Raw genomic sequence first — 20,750 nt, 5'->3', positions numbered from 1 at the left:
CCATTGTTAATGGTTTCCTGGTCCAGCCTGACTTCTACCAAGCTCCAAGTACTTTACTTGCTAATGTGGAAGCTATGGGGTGTGGGTAGACACAAGATGAGTTCAAACCTGACTGCCAGTTTTCGGGGGGTGGGCTCTTCGGAGTCACCTGGCAACCACCAAAACCAGATTCCGTCCCTGCATGGCATCGTTCAAAGCAGGCTGGGAAGGTGTCCCACAAGGGTCTCTTCTCCACAGCACACCTCGGTCCCAGCGACAAGAGACGCATTTTCCCGGCCGATGGGCAGAGGACCAAGAACACCCACACACGGCTGAATTAGACCAACAGCTTTATTTAAAGACGAGAACAGAGACCCTCTCCCCCGCGGTCCTGGCGGCGGCGGCCTCAAGCTCTTAGCATCCAGGTGTACTGCGGGTAGAAGACGGAGTCAAGGGTCAGAGGCCAGAGGCCAGGGCACGCGAGCAGCCGCAGCGGGGATCGGAACGGCGGCGCCTGTTGGGGCCTGGGTTTCACCTCCCCACACCGAGGAGTGGGCTGTGAGCTGAGGCCCCGAGTGGCTCTAGGCGCCGAATCTCACCCACGGCCACGGCCAAAGCCGCAGGCGATTTTCAGCTGACGCCGACCTCCCAATCATCTTCCCCCCACCGCATTCACAGTGCCGCATGGAGGACGCAACCCAGACAGGTTAACCTACCTGCAACCCGAGAGAGTGAGGTGGCAGCGGCGCGGGACTTTATAGCAGCTGCCCAGTCGCGCAGGTTCCGGTGCCGCAGACACACAGTCACAGGCAGAGCTAGGCGAGGGCGGCGCACCGCGGAGCCAGTCACAGGCTGCTTTATTGGCCTGTGATTCGAGGCAGCCGAGATCTCGCGGCACTTGGCGCGCTATAAAATTATCCCTTTGGCGCGGCCTCTTCCTTCTTTACCGAGACGACACGTGAGTGTTTGCTGAGGCAGTGGCTTCCCGAGGGCTAGGGAGGCGGGAATCCGCCGACATCGGGTGGAACCCGGGCTGGCGCTCCCGCCTTCTGTGGCTGGAACCCGGCCCGGGAGCCCTCGGCGGCCGTAGATGCTAGGGCCTCAGTGACCAACTGGTTTTTGTCGCTCTTTTCAGCAAATGGCGGATGACGCCGGTGCTGCGGGAGGGCCCGGAGGCCCCGGGGGCCCTGGGGGCCCTGGGATGGGAGGCCGCGGTGGCTTTCGCGGAGGCTTCGGCAGCGGCGTCCGGGGCCGGGGTCGCGGTCGGGGCCGAGGCCGCGGCCGCGGCCGCGGAGCTCGCGGAGGCAAGGCGGAGGACAAAGAGGTAGGTCTGGGCTATGCTCGTAAGGCGGGCCCCTGGGCGGCAGCGGGCAGGCCCTCCGGGTCATCTTACGCGCATTTTCTTCCAGTGGCTCCCCGTCACCAAGCTGGGCCGCTTGGTGAAGGACATGAAGATCAAGTCTCTGGAGGAGATATATCTCTTCTCCCTGCCCATCAAGGTAAGAATGGGCCTATTTTTTTCGTAGGGGCCTGGGGTAGGTGAGTCTCATTTGACCTGGGATCGAGGGAGACCTGTTATTGGCTGATTATTGAGGGGCCGCGTGCTCTGTATTAGACTATGTGGATGCCGGGCTGTTCCATCTGATTGGGTAGTCAACGTGAAAGAAAACGGTTGGACAAATGGAAAGTCAGTTCTGTTGGAAGCCAGCGACAGGTGTTTGTTTGAATCTTTTTATCGAATATCTTTGTCACAAGTTTTTTTCTTGTAGGAATCTGAGATCATTGACTTTTTCTTGGGGGCGTCCCTGAAGGACGAGGTTTTGAAAATTATGCCTGTGCAAAAGCAGACCCGTGCTGGCCAGCGGACCCGGTTCAAGGTAATCCAGCCGTCTTGTTTTTCTGGGCTGTTTCTGTCAGGGTGTTTTGTGAGACTCTCTCAGCTCTGCATGGTTGCACTTGTTTCCACGCGTGTGACTTTCGTAATGGGGAGAGAGAGAAAGGATCTCCTTGAGACCTCAGATTGGCCTGCTGGTGGCCAGTCTTGCCTTGAGGGGTGCAACAGACCCTATGTGGTGGGAAGTTACTGATGCTATGAAGGCCAGTGGACCACCACCCACATCATTTTTTCTGCAGGCATTTGTCGCCATTGGGGATTACAATGGACATGTCGGTTTGGGTGTTAAGTGCTCCAAGGAGGTAGCCACAGCCATCCGGGGGGCCATCATCCTGGCCAAGCTCTCCATTGTCCCTGTGCGGCGAGGCTATTGGGGGAACAAGATCGGCAAGCCCCACACTGTTCCTTGCAAGGTAGGCTGGCTGAGGTTGAATGATGGGGCTTGCAATGGTGCAGGCTCCCTCCAGTCTACCTCCTGATAACTCACCCTTCCCAGGTGACTGGCCGCTGTGGTTCTGTGCTGGTGCGCCTCATCCCTGCACCCAGGGGTACTGGCATTGTTTCAGCCCCGGTGCCCAAGAAGCTGCTGATGATGGCTGGTATTGATGACTGCTACACTTCTGCCAGGGGCTGCACTGCCACGCTGGGCAACTTTGGTAGGTGGCCCACATGTACACCATGGCTTCTCTCAGCTCCGCTTAATCACACTCTTGTGTGTGGTTGGCGCATTTTCAGAGAGAGAGAGGAAGGCCCTCCTAATGCACGACAGACTGGTCCAAAGTGGCCTCTCTGTTCCTAGGAGTGCAACAGCTTCTATCTGCAATCTTCAGTTTTATTTCTGGTGAATTCACCAACTCTCTTCTGTTACCCCTTTTCCAGCTAAGGCCACCTTTGATGCCATCTCCAAGACCTACAGCTATCTCACCCCTGATCTTTGGAAGGAGACTGTGTTCACCAAGTCTCCGTATCAGGTACCGTCTGCCCCCCAACCTTAACAGGTGAGGCAAGTGCAGAGGGTGGCAGTCTGTCTGGCTACAACTGAAATCTCTTCTGTTTGTTTCTAGGAATTCACTGACCATCTTGTAAAGACCCACACCAGAGTTTCTGTGCAGAGGACCCAGGCTCCAGCTGTGGCCACCACATAGTTTTATATGCAAAAAATAAAGTGAATGAAGTCTGTTTATAGTTGCTTTTTATTTATTCTTTTTTAAAAGTGGTGGCTGAATTTGAAAGGGAAGTGGGGCCAATAAGACGTTTCAGAGACAAGTTCCATTACTCTTTATTTTAGCAACAGTGACAGTCACATGAGGGGGTTCATAGAGCTGCCTCAGGCAGCAGCAGCCTCTTTAGCGGCTTTTCTCTCTGCCAGCATCCTCTGCTTCTGTTTTGCCAGGCACTTCCTGGCAGAATAATGGGCCCCCAGGTCGTGATCTGGGAAAGAGATGGAGAAGGGGAGTCACGGGCCTCTTCTGCCTTGATGGGAACTTGGGGTCTTTTCTCCATGCAGGGAGGAATACTGGGCAGCTAAGACAGGTTAGTGAGCAGAAAGGGGACAAGGTAGGATTATTTTACACTGCTGGAGACTCAGCTAATTGGCATGCTTTGGGCAGTCATGTAGAAACTGCAGGAGTTAACCACCTTTAGCAAAGGGTTTAGCACACAGCTGTGTGGAGACTGGGACGTCAGGTGGCAGAAGCAGGAGGACCTGGGGGCAGACTGGGGGGGCTCACTCACAGCGGTCCTGGTAGGCCTTGGACACCTGGCTGAACTGCTCCAATTCCTTGGTACAGTTCTGCCTGTAGCTTTCACCTTCCCTCTGCTGACAGGCCTTCAGTCTTTCCTGGATAATGTTGACAATTTCTTGATCAACTTTGCTAAAAGAAAAACAAGAAAAGGGGTCTACAAGGATTCCTTTCCCTGTACTCAGGGAAAGTGGAGTGAAGAAAGCAGGGCCTGGGAGCCCTGTGGTCTGGCCCCTTTACCCCCAAGGTCTGGGCCAACCCTAGGAAGCATTCTTGCTAGCTGACCACCAGCCTATGGCATCCTGAGGGAATGATATGCTCGGCAGGACGTGCTCACTTCGCAGGGCTCTCAGTACTAAGAATGAAAGCCCAAGGGCAGAACATACTAGTCTCTTCTCCATTGCATTTCTGCTTCAAACATGCACAGGACGTCCTTTTCCTTGCATTCTGTGATGTCCGGCACCCGACGGAACTCACGGTGGTAGTAGTAGTACTTGTTCTTGGCGTGCTGCTGTTCTATAAACTCTGCAAAGAGAACCCCAGACCCAAAGGCCCTATTTGTTTGGACAGGCCAGCTTGGGCCCTGAGCTTTGTTATTTCTCATAAACCATGGAAGAGGCAGATTTCCCAAATGTTCCAAGCTTTTACAAAGACTGGTAACTGGACTCCCAAAGAAGAGGTGTAGGCTGGCAGAGATGGTCCTAGAAAGGACCAGGCTACAAATGGTGATGGATAGCTTCCTGTAAGCCAGGTACCAACCTTTCACGTTCCCTAATATGTCTCACTTTGTCTCTGCAACAATCCTACACAGGGCAGGTCCTTTTCATTTACAGAGAGGGGACTGAGGCCCAGAGAGATAGCAGGATTCAGAACCCTTCCTCTGCAAGCCCCAACAGCACAAAGACTCCACTATGTAGGCAAAAAGGCCCCAACGGGGAGCCACCAGCAGGGATTCTAGTCCCAGTTCTACCACCGCTGACCTTCTGACCTCAACTTCTCCATGGATAAATTAACAAGTTGGATCTAGTCAGGTCTCATCTATCCAGACACATAAAACATATCTTTAAAAATTGCTACAGGGAAAAGGGAGCAGTTCTACTGCTGTGTCTTCCAGACTTTGGAGCCGGGTCTGGTTCCTCCCAAAGAACCACCAGAGAATGCTATGCATCCCAAAGTTTTGTTGTTCAATGAAAGAATTGATTAATTGCAGGGACCAATTGCCTGGCACTAGTGACTGAGGGCGTAGCGTGGTCTTGCTGCTGCCCCACGGCTGGTTCATAAACTAGACAACAGTTTGAAACACTGGCCTGGTTTTGACCAGAGACGGGGTAATTTGGGCAGCTCTCAAACGTAGGCACACACGGAGGACAACTTACAGCACTAGAGGTGGAGGGGACCTCGGCCACCATTGACTACCCAGGATATTTTGCAGGCGTGCAAAGGGTTAGTGGAGAACCGCAGCACCTCAACAGCCCTTTGCTGACCGCCTACGGTGCAAAACGCAGGATGCAAAGTGTGCAGGGAGACAAGCCTCAGGACAGATGACTGCGGTCCGCAAACAACCCTTAATATTTGAACATGGCCGGAGACCAGGGGTGCGTGTAAGGCTCCTCAGGCGGCTGTGGACGTACAGCACCGCTTAGTGTAGTGGTGAGCGTTCTGGGAGGCGAGGCCTGGGATGCAGCGGGGGCGGGGGGGGGTTTCAGGCTGAGTGACCGGGCCCATGGTGTGTGGGATTCCTGGAGCGGTGGGGGGCCCCGGGGAGCGGTGAGGACGGGCTGGGGGTCGTACCTCTCACCAGGGTCACAGGCCGGTCCACGAGGAGGTCGAACGCCTTCGTAAGGTAGGTGATGGGGTTAGGCAGCGAGGTCTGAGGCGAGGGCGCCGGCGTGCGGCGTGGGGGCTCGGGGTACACGTCCTTGTCCCAGCTGTCCGGCATGGCTGCGGCGCGCGGCGGACTCTGCTCTCAGACTCGCTGCCGCGGCCTCCGCCTCGGCCCCTCTGCCTAGTTTGCCCGTACAGAGGACACCCCACGGCGGTCGCGCTTACGCAGGACGGCTGGCGCCCGCGATGCATCATGGAACCTGTAATTCGTCCGTAGCCGAGGCCGCCGGGGGTTGGGAGCCTCCGCAAGGCACGATGGGACTTGTAGTTCGTCCGGCAAGGCCAAGCTGGTCTGGGGAGCTGCTTCGCAGCGCCAGCACCCCTGCTTGGGACCATGGCGCCCACTGCACACGCGACGGGCGCCTACAGTGTGCTGGGCGCTGGTCTTGGCGCTTGGTATACGGCAGTGAAGGAATCAAGGATCCCTGCTTACATTCTAGGACGAGACAGACACAGGAGTAAGTAATCTACTCATTCAGTCTGAACTGCCAGTTGCGTACCAAGTGCAGCAGGGAGCCGACTGATGAACACAGCTGGGCTCTTCTGGAGAACTCAGGCCAATAGAGCAAGCAAATAGCAAAGACAAAAAATAACACAAACTACTAAACGCCCTGCTTTTCCAGGGAGCCTTCCAAGATTGCCCATTCGCTGCAGCCCTCTCTGGGCTCCACTGGGTTTGCCAGGGCCTCTCATGGACTGGCTCATGCCAGTGAGCTTGAGGGGGGCCTCCCTGGGGCAGAACAGGAGGCGGGGCTTGCCCCACCCCACCCTCCGACCCATCCTCCAAGTAAGGAGAATTAGTTCTTACCCTGGGTGCAGGGCACTCTGTTCCTGTTTTTGTTTTTGTTTTGTTTTTTAATTCTTATTTTTTATAGAAGGATAGTCGATTTACAATGTTAGTTTCAGGTGTACAGCAAAACGATCCAGTTATGCACATACCTACATCTGTTCTGGTTCTGATGGCTCCATCCTGGCCCTGAGCACTGTTGTGCCCCTGAGGCAGCTCCACTGACCAGGGTCCTCCTGGCCAACCTCTATGATCTCCATACCTGGCACAGCCTCTGACCAACACCAGGGAGGGTGAGTGCTGGTCACTTCCTGCCCAGAGGCTGGGGTCAGGGACACGGAGTCATCAATCCTATGGACACACAGAATCTGCAATCATAGAAACCTCAAATCTTCAAATCATGAACTCTTAGAAATTATCAGACTCAACCAATCATAACATTGGCCTGCAACATCGGCCTGAATGAGGGGAACCAACAGAGTTAGGCTGGAGTCATTGCCATGACCCGCAGTAACCAGTGTGAGCTTGCCCACCAAAAGAATATAAGAAAGCAGAGTATGGCACTCCATTAAGGAAAAGTGCCAAGATGATGACTTTCTGCTGCTACCCAGCAGCAGAGGGACCTGGAGATCATGCAGCAGAAACAGAAAAAGGCAGAGGAGAGAGAGGAACCCAAGCAGCTTTGGGGCTCCATGTCCAACCCTCTGGCTCTTGGCCTGAGTATCTGGAGCCGATCCCACTACGTGCTTACAGCCTCAGCATCGCTGGCATTCCCTTTGGTCCTGAGCCAACAGCGCATCCCTTCGGAGCTTCCTTCCTTCCAGTAGCCTCTCTTCCCCTGGGCCACTTCTGGGATTGTCAGGTTACCCCTTCCAGTGATTATATCCCTGCTGGGCTCAGCCCAAGTGTTAAAAGTAGCTTCGTAATTCAAAAACAACAAAAACAAAGAGTTGTCATATTTTAGTAGCGGAGGATTTTAGCATCTAATGATGCAAAATGCGCGGACCCTCAGCCATATCTCAGGCCTCTAAAACTCTGATTCTGTAGCTACAGAACTTTAAAACCTTACAATCTTTGAATCAAAAAAATAAGAGATTTTAATCAAAACTGCAAAATTTAAGTTCCTAAAACTGTCTAAATGTTCTTGGCAGGGTGGGGGGTAGAGAGAGTGTGGTAGATTGTGTGCTTAGCATACATGAGGTCCTGGGTTCAACTCCCTAGCACCTCCATTAAAAAAAAAAGAAAAGTAAAAGAAAGGGTGAATAAATATTCTTAGATCACAGCTATTAGAGTCAAGGGATCCTTATATGGAATAAAGGCCCTGGTGATCCTCTGGGCACAGAGTCAACCCTCCCCATCGCTCCCTGTTCGTCCAGCTCAGGCTCACAGTCCTCAGGACAGTACAAGAATCCTCTCTGCTCCAATGCCAGCTGCCTGAGAGAAACCCCTCAACAGATTTCTCAGCCTCCCTACCAGGCCAAGTTGTTCCTGTTCCAGAGGGTCATAGGAGGCAGAAAGCAAAGTATGGGACCTAGTCCTAGGACCCTGGAGGAAAGGAGGGCCAGGCCTGGCTCCAGGTGTCCCCAACCCGGGGGCTGCCCCCCTTTGCCCTGCCCTGGGCCAGGCCTGTTCCTGGCACCAGAGCCCATGCCTGACACGGGAGATGACAGAGCTCCCCTGCCAGGGGCTAAATCTGGGATCTGGCTGCTGTGTGTCCTGGACCTGCCGCTTGACCTCCAGCGCCTGGCAGGGAGGCCCCTTTCCTTCCTGACCTGCAGGGACCGACCACCATGGTCAGTGGGCTTGGGGTTGGAGCCGGAGCACGCTGGCTTTCTGGGGAGGGACAGGGGAGCTTCTGAAGTCTCTCCCACCAGAGACAGTCCTTGGGCCTGAGAAGGAGTAGGTGATTACAGGGGACAGCAGGAGGCCTGAGCTTGGGCTTCCAGGCCTAGGAGGACAGGCAAAGAGATGGACAGATGGCAGTGGCCCACTTCCCCCGTAGCCCTCGGCCACAGTGCAGGCCTGCCCCTCCTGGCCCAGCCAGGCAGGGCCACCGAGGCAGGAAGCCTATGGGTGAGGAAGGCTTAAGCTGGCTCCATCCCTAAGACGCTGCCCAAGGCGACGCTTCCCTCCTTTCTTGTGGACAGAAGCAGGCACTGAAGACCACTGGATCTCAGGCTGGGGTCTCCAGCTCACTTCCGGTCTGGGCTCTGGGACCATCCAGCTGCCCCCACCAGGAAGACCCCAGCTCTGACTTCTTTCCCTTCCTGTCCCCAGTCCCACCGGAAGTTCTCTGCCCCTCGGCATGGACATCTGGGCTTCCTGCCACACAAGAGGAGCCGCCGGCATCGGGGCAAAGTGAAGACGTGGCCTCGGGACGACCCCAGCCGGCCTGTGCATCTCACGGCTTTCCTGGGCTACAAGGCTGGCATGACGCACACTCTGCGGGAGGTGCACCGGCCAGGGCTCAGTGAGTGGCTGTGAGGGGCTCCCCAGGGGTGGGGGGTGGGCAGAGCATGCCTGATGACCAGAAGATCTGGAGACCCTACCAGATACTAGGAGCTAGAACTGGGCTCCAGGAGTGGAAACAACCCCAAAAAGGGCAAGGCCTCTGACTGTCATCCAGCACTGACCTCTGGCCACCCCTTGAGGATGGATCTATCATGGGCCCCAGTTTACAATGAGGAAACCAAGCAGTTATGAAACTTGAAGCAGCTAGGATGTGAAGGCAGGCACCCTAATGTACTTTTGGTTTCAAAATTATTGTAGAGTCACAGGTGATTATTTTAAGAAATAATACGGAGAGCCCACATCCCCTTTACCCAGATTCCCTGATGGAAAGGTCTCTTAAAACTGTGGTAGTATGTCACAGTCGGATGGTGACATGGATACAACCTGCTCACCTTATTCAGGTTTCACCAGGGGGTGTGTGTGTGTTTCTCTGTCTTGTGGTTCTGCATGTGTAAATGTGTATACCCAGCACCTCAGAACATTCCATCCCCACAAGGGTGCCTCTTGCGGACCTTTTATATCCACAGCCAACCCTCCCTCAACCTCCTGGGGACCACTCATTGGTTCTTTGTCATATATATATATATATATTTTTTTTTTTTAGGGGGTAGGTAATTCGGTTTATTTGTTTATTTTCAGAGGATGTACTGGGGATTGAACCCAGAGCCTTGTGCATGCAAAGCATGAGGTCTACCACTTGAGCTATACCCTCCCTGCTTCTCCTAATATATATTTAAAACATGCTCTTCCTTTACTTTTATCAGCCTCAGTAATAACATCTATAAAACCACAGGTTTTGGACAAGTTTTAGGTATTTTTTCCTAGAACTCATCATCATACACTCCTAACACTCATTTGTGCTCCACTAAAGGAGCCCCAACCCTACCCTTATGGGGATGCTGCCCCGGGCTGTTGCTCTCCTAGCCAGGTTCCCGGATGGGCAGGTGGGGAAACGGAGGCAGGGAGCCATCAGGCCTCATCTGAGATCTCAGAGCCAGAGCTGGCACAGACCACCTGCATGGCCTTGACCAGTGGCTGCTCCCCACACAGGGCAGAGTAGCGAGTGGTGAAGCTGAGGGCTGGAGGCCAGTGGGGGCCTGCTCACGGGGCCTCTGTCCCCAGCAGCCCCAAGCGTGGACAGGCAAGGCTGTATTCAACTCTTCCATTTCCTCCCCCTCCTTCCCCGTGGGACTCTGAGGCTCCCCTCCATGACTCTGTTTCTGGGTTTCATCCAGAAATTTCCAAGCGGGAGGAGGTGGAGGCAGTGACGATTGTGGAGACACCGCCTCTGGTGGTGGTGGGTGTCGTGGGCTACGTGGCCACCCCTCGAGGCCTGCGGAGCTTCAAGACCATCTTTGCGGAACATCTCAGTGACGAGTGCCGCCGCCGCTTCTACAAGGACTGGTGAGGGCCGCCCACCACTCCCCAGCCCTGTGTGGGGATAAGCGGGGTGACTGGGCAGCAGTGGTGTGTGCGTGTGTGATGCCTTCATGTCAACAAAAGACAAGAACTAGGGAGCTGGAGAGGAAATTGGATTAGAGGAGAAAAGAAAGCAAATATTCTCACACTTAGGGTAAGGAATTAATTTTTTTTCTTTTCTTTTTTTAATGGATGAACTGGGGATTGAACCCTGGACCTCGTGCATGCTAAGCACATGCTGTATCACTCAGCTAAACTCACCTCCCCAAGTTAGTAATTTGATGAAGTGTCATAGTTGGTTCCAAGCTTCCTAGCAACCAGGGTGAAAAGGGAAATAGGTAACTGACAAGCTCTTTTCATCAGAATGACATTCTTAGATCTCGAATCATCCCTGGCATCAAGTCCTGAAAAGGGAAGGCTCAACTGCCTGAGGAACCTTTACAGACACCTCCTTCCTTGTGGAGGAAGAGGCATAGCATAGCCTCTCTTAGCGGTGATGATCTTGGGCCTCCGAGTCAGAACAGGCTGTGTGACCACAGGCGAACTGACTGACCTCTTAGAAATCACACCCCAACCACACACACACACACACACACACACACACACACCCTCAATGGATACCATTGAATGGGGACGAGAGAGGTCCCTGCATCTGGGGCGCTGTGAGGAGTGGAGGAACAGCGCGTGTCATGTGCTCTGCACAGAGAAAGAGCGCAGCAAACCCCAGCTGGCCCTGTTTTTGCTGTTGCAATTGTTATCAACTTGCCTCTCATCCAGGGGCTCTGACCTTTGAGAACCTTGCTTTCTTCATCTTCAGAATGGGGATAATATTGTTCACCTTGCAGAGTCCTGGTGGGGGTTAGGAATGATGTGGCATGGGGCCCAGCCAGTCCTGGCTGTTCCCTTGATAAGTGGGCTCAGCAGCTGCCACAAGGTGGGCCAGGGGCAGGGGTTTGGCCAGGATGCCTCTCCCCCAAGCACTGGCACGTCTGCTCACTCTCAGCTCTGGGAGGCAGGGAGGGGGCCCACTTTACAGAGGAGGAAACTGAAGCCTTAAGAGGGAGGGACAGTCCGTGCTTAGTGATGTTGACTGGAACCAGCTCAGGGACCCTACGGGCCCAGTAATGGCCTCCTTTGCTGGGGAGGGAAGTGGGGAGGGGGACATTGGTTGTCCTAAGACCCCTGCTTGGTGGACTGTGGGCAGTGGAGGCCACCCTGTGGGACCTGCTGAGCAGCCTCTGTGTGTGGCTCAGGCACAAGAGCAAGAAGAAAGCCTTCACCAAGGCCTGCAGGAGGTGGCGGGACGCCGATGGCAAGAAGCAGCTGCAGAGGGACTTTGCTGCCATGAAGAAGTACTGCAAGGTCATTCGGGTCATCGTCCACACCCAGGTCAGTGGGTCCACGCCCTGGGCCTCCCCTCCGCCTCCCCTACCCCAGCTTCCAGGAGCCCTGGCAGATGTCAGCCTAAAAATACCATGTGCCTGGGGCACAGGCCCAAAGTGTTGGCTGACTGGCTGGGCTGGCTGCCTGCAGACCCAGGGATGGGATATTGGGGGTCAGTGCACCTGAGGCCTGTGGGGCACTGGCCACACCCAGTGGTCCAGCAAGGCCCTGAAATGGCCCGAAAGTCCTGGATCTCCTGCCAGACATCTGATGTGGAGGGACTGCTGCCTCAACATTGGTATGTGGGGTCTGGCTTCCTGTGAGCTGACAGGTTACCAACACCCTCTGGCTTATTCTAGAACCTTCAGGGAAGCCTTCCCTAGGCTCTGAGTGGTGACCTCCCCCTCTCCACCCACCTCAGTTACACGCACACTTGCAGTTCCTGGTTATGTGTGTTGTTGGTTAAAGTCCATCTCCGTCAACAGACTTGAGCTCCATTGGGGCAGGGTCACAGCTTCTTGCTCACTGTGGTGGCCCCCTCACCCACTGAGAGCCCTGGAGGCAACAGGTCCTCCATATGGACTTGTCAAGCACTATGCTATGACCTGATCCTATCTTTGCGTCCCTCTGTCCGTACAGCCTGTGTCTCACACAGCAACAGCTAGAGATGTTTAAAAATATGAGTCAAATCATGTCATACCCTGCACTTGGAATAAAGTCTGAGCTGTTCCCTGTGAGGCCCATCTGGCCAGGTCCCTGCTCACCTCTGACTCCATCCTGCCCACTCCTCCTTATTTTCCATGGTCCAGACATACTGGTCTCCTTTCTGTCCCACTGACTCCCCAGAATCTTCCCTGCCACAGGGCCTTTGCATATGTGGTTCCCCCTGACCCAAAAGCTCTCAGATCTTTACCTAGCGGTTCCTTTTTGAAATGGATGTCACTTCCTAAGAGAGTCTTTCCTTGACCACCCTTACATGCAGTAACTGTCCCTTCTGCCCTCAATATTCCATCAGAACACTTAGGCCTCTCCAAGAGGCTTCTGTCCCCCAACTAGATGGTGGCTCTGTGAGGGCCAGGACCCTGTCTGCCTCATGTCATGCTGTATCCCTGGTGCGTAGCACAAGACATGGTCCATGGCTGGACCAGAGCATGGGAACATCTGTTGAATGAACACATGCATGAAAGCTAGGGGTCACCAGCTGGTCATGCCATGTGTGCACAAAGTGGGCTGTGACTTTCTGGGAACCAACTGGCCATGCCATGTTGTACAGATGAAGCTGCTGCCCTTCCGGCAGAAGAAGGCCCACATCATGGAGATCCAGCTGAATGGTGGCACGGTGGCCGAGAAGGTGGCCTGGGCCCAGGCCCGGCTGGAGAAGCAGGTGCCAGTGCACAGCGTGTTCAGCCAGAGCGAGGTCATTGATGTCATTGCTGTCACCAAGGGCCGGGGAGTCAAAGGTGGGGCTGGGTGGGGATTACGGCTCTGGGAAGCCTGCCTGGAAAGAGTAGGGGCCAGGCTGGCCTCTCAACCACCAGCCCCTCCTGTCTCCAGGGGTTACAAGCCGCTGGCACACCAAGAAGCTGCCGAGGAAGACCCATAAGGGACTGCGCAAAGTGGCCTGCATTGGCGCCTGGCACCCTGCCCGCGTGGGCTGCTCCATTGCCCGGGCTGGGCAGAAGGGCTACCACCACCGCACGGAGTTCAACAAGAAGGTCTGCCCGGAGTCCTGGTTGGGGGGATGCCCGGGACCAGACCCCAGTGGGTGGGGCGCATGACCCAGATACTGCCCAGTCCCCAAAGGCTCTGAAATGCCCCTACCAGTGCCTGGGTCTTTAGCCACCTGCTGCCCCAATGTGCCCTGTCCTCCTGGCAGATCTACCGCATTGGCCGGGGGCTGCACACAGAGGATGGGAAGGTGGTTAAGAACAACGCATCCACCAGTTATGACATGACCGACAAGTCCATCACACCACTGGTGAGGATGGGCCTGGGGTGCATGTGTGGGGCAGGTGTGTAGGGTGCTTCCCTGCCCCAAGAGCTCAGGCACCAGCAAGCAGCTGCCTGGGTGGACGAAAGCCCTGCTGTTCCTGCATCCTCAGAGCCTCCTCTGAGGCTTGTACCCCAGCTGCTGTCATGGGATGCAGAATGCAGTGGCTCTGACTGACTGTGGTCTCAGTCAGGCTGCCTGGGCTCAAATCCCAGCTGCAGTATGTAGCAGCTGTGGGGCCTGGAGCAAGTGACTTCACCCTCTGAGCCTCAGTTTCCCTCTCTGTAAAACACAGTTCATTGATAAGATAATCACAAGATGCTGCCCTGTTTAGTGATCCAGGGTGTCACCCCAGGCCAAGGGAGTTCTCCTAGGGTCCCCAGCTGCCCCCTAACTCAGCAGCCCCTTTCCTGGACCCACCTTCCCACAGGGCGGCTTCCCCCACTATGGGGAAGTCAACAACGACTTCGTCATGCTGAAGGGTTGCATCGCTGGCACCAAGAAGCGGGTCATCACCCTGAGGAAGGTTGGTGCCCGGTGGTGGGCTGGGAAGTGGGATCCCCATCTGCTGTGGGGGGGGTCAGGGGACTGGCTTGCCCTGTCCTCCAGCCTGCTCCAGGAGGGGTGGGGATGGGGAGGGCAAAAAGGGAGGGGTTCTAACAGACACTGGATGGCTGGGGGTGATGGGGGGGTGGGTGGGTACCTCCTGCCTTGATGCCACCCCTCCCACGGGTCCCCAGTCCCTCCTGGTGCAGCACAGCCGCCGGTCCTTGGAGAACATTGAGCTCAAGTTCATTGATACCACCTCCAAGTTTGGCCACGGCCGCTTCCAGACAGCCCAAGAGAAGAGGGCCTTCATGGTGAGCCCACCTGCCTTGTTCTGTGGGGCTCAGACACCACATCCCACCTGCCCCAGAGTAGGGAAGCTGAGCAGATTGGGGTGGCACGCATGCTCCTGCACTCATCCAAAGGAGGAGGCTTTAAGGAGTCCAGCGCAGGGCACTGATTCTTGCTGGAGAAGTGGGGGAGGGACATGCTGGGAGTGGGCACAGGGCCGACTCTGAGTGACGCAGGCGGCTGGTTAGACCCCTGTGACTAACGCTCCTCTTGCCCCCCGCCCCCAGGGTCCTCAGAAGAGGCATCTTGAGAAGGAAAAGCCGGAGACCTCGGGAGACTTGTAGGCAGGATGGAATGGAGGGAACCTGAGAGAAGCGTGTCAGGATCCCCGCCTGTCCCCCGTCTAATAAAAGTCAGAGGCAACTCTTCCCGCTGTGTCTCAGAGTTGTGGGGCACGGAAAGGCTGGTCAACCGCGCGGTGACCCCGGACTTAGCGCCGTGAAGGGACAAGAAGACAGGGCTCAAGGTGCACCGTGGTCACCACCCTAAACCCAGCGCAGCTCAGCTGCGTCCCCTGGGGAGCAGGGGTGGGGCCTCACGGACGCTGCACACAGGAATGGTCTTTAGTGGTGGGCGGGGCCTGCTGGGAAGGCGGAGGCGGCTGGTCCTCGGGAGGGGCGGGGCCTCCTGGAGGCGGAAGCCAGAACCTTCGTCCCAGGGCGGGATTGGTCTGCGGAAAGGGGCGGGTCAGCCGGGGCGGTCCCTTCGATGGTGTCTAGCGCCTCTGGACGTGATTGGTCCCCTGAGGGGGTGGGGCCTCAGGGCGCTGGGGCCCGTCCCTGATCCTGGAGCTATTGGTATTCGGGAGGCGGGGCGAGGAGGGTGCAGGCCCCCGGCTGTGGGTCGGCGGCTTCACATCTGTCTGAGGAGGCGAGCGAGCAGCGGTCCCGTTGGCGCCATGTCGTTCTGCAGCTTCTTCGGGGGCGAGGTTTTCCAGAACCACTTTGAGCCGGGTACAACCTGCTATCTCCTGGGGCGACAGTGGGGCGGGGACGCCCTCCAGGTGCTGATGGAACCTGGGAGCCCCGGGAATGGGGAGCAAGTATGATAGCGCATGTCGGTAAGGGGAATCGGAGGAGGAACAAGCCTGGGGAGCCCGGAGAGTAGGAGTAGGAGTAGGAGTAGGGGATGGAGACGTTAGAGAGTCTAAAGGGTCGCTGTCCTCGAGGAGGACAGACTTTTTAGTGTGAGCGTGGCCGTTTCAAGAGAAATCTGTGGGGTCAGGGTATATGGAGGTGGTGACACTGTTGAAGGTATATGGGTCAGGATCTGGACTTCAGAAGGATGCCGTGGAAAGTCCCGTCCAGAGGTAGTTCCTGTGACTGGGATGCCCCTCTTTGGGGCATCCCCCTGATGTTACCCCAAGCCCTTTCTCCTCACTTCCCCAGACCTGCGGGGTAAACTGGAAAGCACAGAACCTCTTGCTGGGATCCAAATGTGATTACCTGGATGCCTTCCTCACCTGCCCAGGGCCCCTGGGGTTGGGTAACCAGGAGTGCTGCCAGGCTGCCAATGGCCGGTGAAGTTTGGACTGCCTGGGCTAGGTAGGAGGGGCGGGAGGTGGGGGTGAGTGGTTGGCTTGGGGCAGGGCCAGCCCTCAGCTCTGGCCTCAGGCTTCAAGAGGCCCAGATGAATCCTCTTCCGGGCTGTGCTGCCTGGTAATGGACTAATTTGGTAAAAACACACCCACAGGGAATTCTAGTGCAGTGATGTACCTGGGGCAGGATTTGTTCCCTGTCGGCCCTCTAGAGGGCCAAGCTATGACATCTGGTATCTAAGATTACCAGCTGTGACATAGGACCCTCTGGGCAAAGTCCTCCCTTCAGACCCTCTGGCTGTGGAACTCCAGGTTGTCCTCAGGCTACTCTGCCCAGCTGGAAACTCCACTCCCACAGCAGCTCCTGGTTCCTCTTTTCTCCCTCCAGTTACTGGTAAAGGCTGAGTAGGTGACAGACTCGGGGCGGGGGGCTGTTTCCAAGTTGGGCAAGAAGGGAAGAGAAGAGTGACTCAGGACCCCTGGCAGTTTCCTGTTCTGCAAGTCAGTTTTGCAACTTTTTTTTTCTCCTCAAAATGATCTTTTAGGGATAGGTTAAACCCTGTTCTTCTCCGTGGCCCTCTGTCTTCCTGGGCACCCCCATCTGTACTGGAGCTCTTTTTGCTGGGATCATTCTTCTCCTGGAGAGCAGGCCATGTGGCTGGGCGTCCAACTCAAGACTTCTTCAAGTAGCAGGGATAGCCTCATGGGAATGGAGAGGGGCTAGTGGTGGTGCTGGCCATGTCAGAGCCCCCACCATATGGGCCCTGTTTGTGGGCGGGGGGCAGTGCTGTGTCGTCATCAGACTGCCCAGGCTCCTTTCCGGCTGTACACCCTGTAGGTGAGCATTTTGTATCACTGAGCCTCAGCCTCCTCATCTGTAAAAGGGAAACACATCTGTGCCACAGGGCTGCTAAGAAGAGTCCATGAGATAAGTGTGAAAAGTGGCTCTCCTGGTCTCTGGCACATGCTAAGGACACTACATGTGAGCTCTGTGGTGTGTGTTCCCCACAGAGCCAATACTCAGGCCTATGTGTGCTGGGTGGGTGAGTGCGTGGGGAGGGTATGCAGCCCACCTGGCAACCGGGGTGGCACTGTCTCCTGGGTTTAAGGATTTGGGAGCTGGCCCCAGAGAGGCCAGCATGAGCATCTCTGCTTTTGCCTCTCCTTCCCCTTCAGGCATCTACGTGTGTGCCAAGTGTGGCTACGAGCTCTTCTCCAGCCGCTCCAAGTATGCGCACTCATCCCCATGGCCGGCCTTCACCGAGACCATCCATGCTGACAGTGTGGCCAAGCGTCCAGAGCATAATCGGCCTGGAGCCATAAAGGTGGGTGGTAGCAGCAGGGATGCATTGATGGGGTGTTGGCCAGAGAGGGCCCAAGAGCTAGCCACCCCTTCCTGCTGCTTTCCCAACAGCTCTCTCGGCCTAGAGTCTGTCTCTTCCAGGCTCTGCCCTCAACCAGGGGAGCTGCCACTCCAGGCTTTTGGGAGAGCCTGGGGTCCTGGGGAGAACAGAGAAACAGGAAGGCTTCCACCTCTCACACCTGCAGTTACCTTGGGAAACGGGCGTGGGGAGGACACCACATGCTGGTGGCAGTGGGAACTACCGCTGCAGCTGTTTCATGGTCAGAAGCTCGCATGGCTGTTTTGTGGTCTTCCCAGGTGTCCTGTGGCAGGTGTGGCAACGGGCTGGGCCATGAGTTCCTGAATGATGGCCCCAAGCGGGGACAGTCCCGTTTCTGAATATTCAGCAGCTCGCTGAAGTTTATCCCTAAAGGTGAGCTTGCCTTCCAGCAGCTGGGCAAAGGCCTGTCGTACATCTGAGAGGCCCAGGGGCTGGGGCATGTTGGTCTTGTCCACTTACAGTGACAAAGCATGGGGGCACCGGAGCACACGCTGCCTCTGTCCTGCCCAGGGCCACTGAATGGTGACCGTGGGGCAGGGATAAGCTGATGTCTTGCCTCCTGTGCCTTGTCGATCACGTGTGCCCAAAAGGGCCATCTGAGAGTGGATGTGGTGAAGGGTTTTCTCTGGAGGCCTAGCCCTTCCCCCTGAGGAGTGGGAGGCAGGGCGGCACAGAGGCTGAGGACCGGGGGCTGTGTGGTTCCTCCTTTGAGTGGAGGGCATGATGGCAGAGCCTCCTTCACAGGCCCATTGAGATCAGCTGCATTAATGTACGCTGGGGTCTGGCACGCAGCAGGAACTCAATAAATATGTGCTTCTGTTGGCAGTGTTTGTTTTGGGAGCTGTTCTTCATTTGTGTGCGTTTTATCTGAGCTCAGCCTCCCCTCCAGCCCTTGGCTCTCCTGCTCATACAAACGCTCACTGCACGACTGTCTGTACCCAGCCACCCTCTGGACTTTTCCCACTCTTTTTTTCTTTTCTTTTTTAAATTGAGGTATAGTTGATTTACAATGTTGTGTTAGTTTTTGGTGGACAGCATAGTGATTCACTTATACATATGTATATTCTTTTTTATTACAGGTTATTACAGGCTATTTAATATGGTTCCCTGTGCTATACATTAGGTCCTTGTTGTTTATCTATTTTATATACAGTAGTTTGTATCTGCTAATCCCAAACTCCTAATTTATCCCTCCCCCACCTTTGTTTTCTATGCCTGTGATTCTGTTTCTGTTTTGTAAATAAGTTCATCTATGTCATTTTTTTAGTTTAACATATAAGTAATATCATATGGTATTTGTCTTTGTCTGTCTGACTGACTTCACTTAATATGACAATCTCTAGGTCCTTCCATATTGCTGCAAATGGCATTATTTCATTCTTTTTTATGGCTGAGTAGTATTCTATTGTATACATATAGCATAACTTCTTTATCCAGTCATCTGTTGATGGACATTTAGGTTGCTTCTATATCTTGGCTATTGTAAATAGTGATGCTGTGAACACTGGGGTGTGTGTATCTTTTGAATTATAGTTTTCTCCGAGTATATGCCTAGGAGTGGGATTGCTGGATCATATGGTAACTCTATTTTTAGTTTTTTAAATCTTCCCACTCTTTGTAGCTCAAATCCCTCTCCTCATTTGCCGCCCTCAGGACTGTGGCCAGTCCCTAGTCTCAGTTTTGTTCTCTGTCAAATGGGGTTGCAAACACCACCTGCTCGCTGTCGTCACTGTGGGGGTTAAGTTAGGGTATCCGTAAAGGCTGATGCATGATAAGAATTTGATAATACTTCTGTCCTTTTGTAGCTATTTTTCCTCTGTCCTTGTGGAGAAAGAAGAGACTCTGTGTTCTCCTGCAGATCTCAAGGAACAAAACAGGCACAGAGACTCCCCCAAGCTGGGTGTCTGGGTCCTCCCCGCTTCCCTGGCCTGCAGGCTGGAGTGAGGGTGGGCTAGCCCTGGGCATGGTGTCTGAAACAAAAGTTGGCAGTGACTTGTTTTTCTCTCCCCAGGCAAAGAAACTTCTGCCTCCCAGGGACAGTAGGCGGGCAGCCCATATCCATCCTAGATGGACACCGCATCGTGGCCACACTCTGGCCATCCCACCTTGGAAGTGGAACCCCAGACGTTCAGGCTTGGGGGAGGGCGGGTAGCTGAAACATTGGGAAGGCTCCCAAGGCCTTGGCTGTGAACAGGCTCTCCTTGGGAAAAGGCTGCCAGAATGGGCCTGGAGGGCCCCGCCGTCAGCTCATCTTGGCCTCCTGTTCACACAGGGGTCTCAGGGAGTGGGCTCTAGGCCCAGCTTGTCTTTGAATGATGGTGCACCCCCCACCTTCTCTCCTCCTCAGCCCACTGCCCCCTCCCTGCCTGTCTGGACTCACCCCGGGGGGCCCAGTTCTGAGATGGCTCTGGCCCACCTCCCCCAGGCTGTGCTGGGAGACAGAATGCAAACAGAGGTGGCCCCAGCCGGCTGCTCCAGACTGTCACTCCATGATTCACTCTGGTGAAACCCTTCCCGGCAGCCAGAGTGGTGATGATCGTGACCTGCTGGGGGAGCAGGCAGAGGGGACAGATCCCTGGTGTCTCAGTTATGAAATCCTGAACCCTGTTGCCCAATCTGTGTGAACACTGCTTGCCTCACTTGAGCTTAGGAAAGCAGTTGTTGCTCCATTACCTTGACTGTGCAAGGCTGGGGAGCCTGGAGCTCACAGACTACAGTTCACCCCTTCCCAGGATACAGTGCCCATGCCTTACTGCACCTGCTCTGAGGCTCCTGCCATTGGGGAGTGTGGGTAAAGCCCCCTCCTATCTTGAATCCTCTGTAGGGTCATCAGGAGGAGATCAATAAACAAATGGAACACAGGCCTGCTGTCTTTATTAACAGGCTTGCTGTCAGGGATGCCAGGACCCAAGGGTCAGCCTTTGCCCAACTGTTTCACTTTTCCCACAAATATTTATTGACATGCCTCTGTTCAATGTCAGGTTCTGGCTACAGCCCTGGGGATGCACGCGTGAACAAGACAGATGGGACCTGTTCTAAAGATCTTGAGGTGTAGTTAAGGAGACAGTAAGTTCATGCCAGATGAAGATAAGGACTGTGTAATTGTACCAGAGTGAGATGTTAGAATATGTGGAGGGGCTGACTAGGGGGCTGGTGCTTTAGGCCCAGTGGTCAGGGAGGGGACACCAAGAAGGGGTCGTGCCACTTCAGCAGTGACTGGTGACAGAAGCAAGGAGAGGAGCTGCCCACAGTATGTGCAGAGGCCCTGAGAAGGCGGCAGACTTGGCTTGCTCCAGGCCCTGGAGGGGGAGGTGCAGAGCGAGA

At 55.1% G+C, this 20,750-nt stretch overlaps 4 protein-coding genes, 1 long non-coding RNA gene and 3 other non-coding genes across 13 annotated transcripts; 5 read left to right on the top strand and 3 right to left on the bottom strand.

Moving 5' to 3' along the window:
• Positions 1 to 312: 312 nt before the first annotated feature.
• LOC140687048 (uncharacterized) lies at positions 313 to 828 on the bottom strand. Its single transcript, XR_012061079.1, has 2 exons — positions 696 to 828; positions 313 to 409 (listed from the first exon to the last, which is right to left on the bottom strand). It is a non-coding gene; the product is annotated as an uncharacterized lncRNA (long non-coding RNA).
• LOC116284151 (small nucleolar RNA ACA64) lies at positions 492 to 618 on the bottom strand. Its single transcript, XR_004193913.1, has one exon. It is a non-coding gene; the product is annotated as a small nucleolar RNA ACA64 (small nucleolar RNA).
• RPS2 (ribosomal protein S2) lies at positions 810 to 3,054 on the top strand. The gene is made up of 8 exons (XM_006204269.3): positions 810 to 937; positions 1,115 to 1,303; positions 1,389 to 1,478; positions 1,749 to 1,856; positions 2,113 to 2,286; positions 2,370 to 2,529; positions 2,753 to 2,844; positions 2,938 to 3,054. Exons 2-8 carry the CDS (start codon positions 1,118 to 1,120, stop codon positions 3,016 to 3,018), a joined length of 891 nt encoding a protein of 296 aa, XP_006204331.2. The 5' UTR covers positions 810 to 937; positions 1,115 to 1,117; the 3' UTR covers positions 3,019 to 3,054.
• On the top strand, positions 1,910 to 2,043 carry LOC116284146 (small nucleolar RNA SNORA64/SNORA10 family). The gene has a single exon (XR_004193909.2). It is a non-coding gene; the product is annotated as a small nucleolar RNA SNORA64/SNORA10 family (small nucleolar RNA).
• LOC116284147 (small nucleolar RNA SNORA64/SNORA10 family) lies at positions 2,556 to 2,685 on the top strand. The gene has a single exon (XR_004193910.1). It is a non-coding gene; the product is annotated as a small nucleolar RNA SNORA64/SNORA10 family (small nucleolar RNA).
• Positions 3,055 to 3,136: 82 nt separating the features above from the next.
• NDUFB10 (NADH:ubiquinone oxidoreductase subunit B10) lies at positions 3,137 to 5,699 on the bottom strand. Its single transcript, XM_006204268.4, has 4 exons — positions 5,407 to 5,699; positions 4,002 to 4,140; positions 3,608 to 3,747; positions 3,137 to 3,304 (listed from the first exon to the last, which is right to left on the bottom strand). Exons 1-4 carry the CDS (start codon positions 5,552 to 5,554, stop codon positions 3,201 to 3,203), a joined length of 531 nt encoding a protein of 176 aa, XP_006204330.2. The 5' UTR covers positions 5,555 to 5,699; the 3' UTR covers positions 3,137 to 3,200.
• On the top strand, positions 5,116 to 14,854 carry RPL3L (ribosomal protein L3 like). Of its 5 annotated transcripts, none has more exons than XM_072942410.1 (10): positions 5,116 to 5,210; positions 8,564 to 8,756; positions 10,033 to 10,201; positions 11,470 to 11,605; positions 12,873 to 13,059; positions 13,154 to 13,314; positions 13,476 to 13,577; positions 14,020 to 14,115; positions 14,330 to 14,449; positions 14,714 to 14,854. In XM_072942410.1, the coding sequence occupies exons 1-10, from the start codon at positions 5,157 to 5,159 to the stop codon at positions 14,768 to 14,770; spliced, it is 1,275 nt and encodes a 424-aa protein (XP_072798511.1). In that variant the 5' UTR covers positions 5,116 to 5,156; the 3' UTR covers positions 14,771 to 14,854. The 5 variants fall into 5 exon arrangements, with proteins under 5 accessions (XP_072798511.1, XP_072798513.1, XP_072798512.1 ...); XM_072942412.1 differs by lacking the exon at positions 5,116 to 5,210 and adding an exon at positions 5,224 to 5,265; XM_072942411.1 differs by lacking the exon at positions 5,116 to 5,210 and adding an exon at positions 5,773 to 5,957.
• Positions 14,855 to 15,271: 417 nt separating this feature from the next.
• On the top strand, positions 15,272 to 20,287 carry MSRB1 (methionine sulfoxide reductase B1). 2 transcript variants are annotated; one of them, XM_006204266.4, is made up of 4 exons: positions 15,273 to 15,439; positions 17,200 to 17,348; positions 17,684 to 17,798; positions 19,438 to 20,287. In XM_006204266.4, the coding sequence occupies exons 1-4, from the start codon at positions 15,385 to 15,387 to the stop codon at positions 19,467 to 19,469; spliced, it is 351 nt and encodes a 116-aa protein (XP_006204328.2). In that variant the 5' UTR covers positions 15,273 to 15,384; the 3' UTR covers positions 19,470 to 20,287. The 2 variants fall into 2 exon arrangements, with proteins under 2 accessions (XP_072798509.1, XP_006204328.2); XM_072942408.1 differs by lacking the exon at positions 17,684 to 17,798 and having other exon boundaries at positions 15,272 to 15,439.
• Positions 20,288 to 20,750: the final 463 nt, after the last annotated feature.

This window comes from Vicugna pacos, chromosome 18, assembly GCF_048564905.1.
Source record: "Vicugna pacos chromosome 18, VicPac4, whole genome shotgun sequence".
In the NCBI taxonomy this organism is placed as follows: Eukaryota; Metazoa; Chordata; class Mammalia; order Artiodactyla; family Camelidae; genus Vicugna; species Vicugna pacos.
This window is presented reverse-complemented; position numbering and strand designations above follow the sequence as displayed.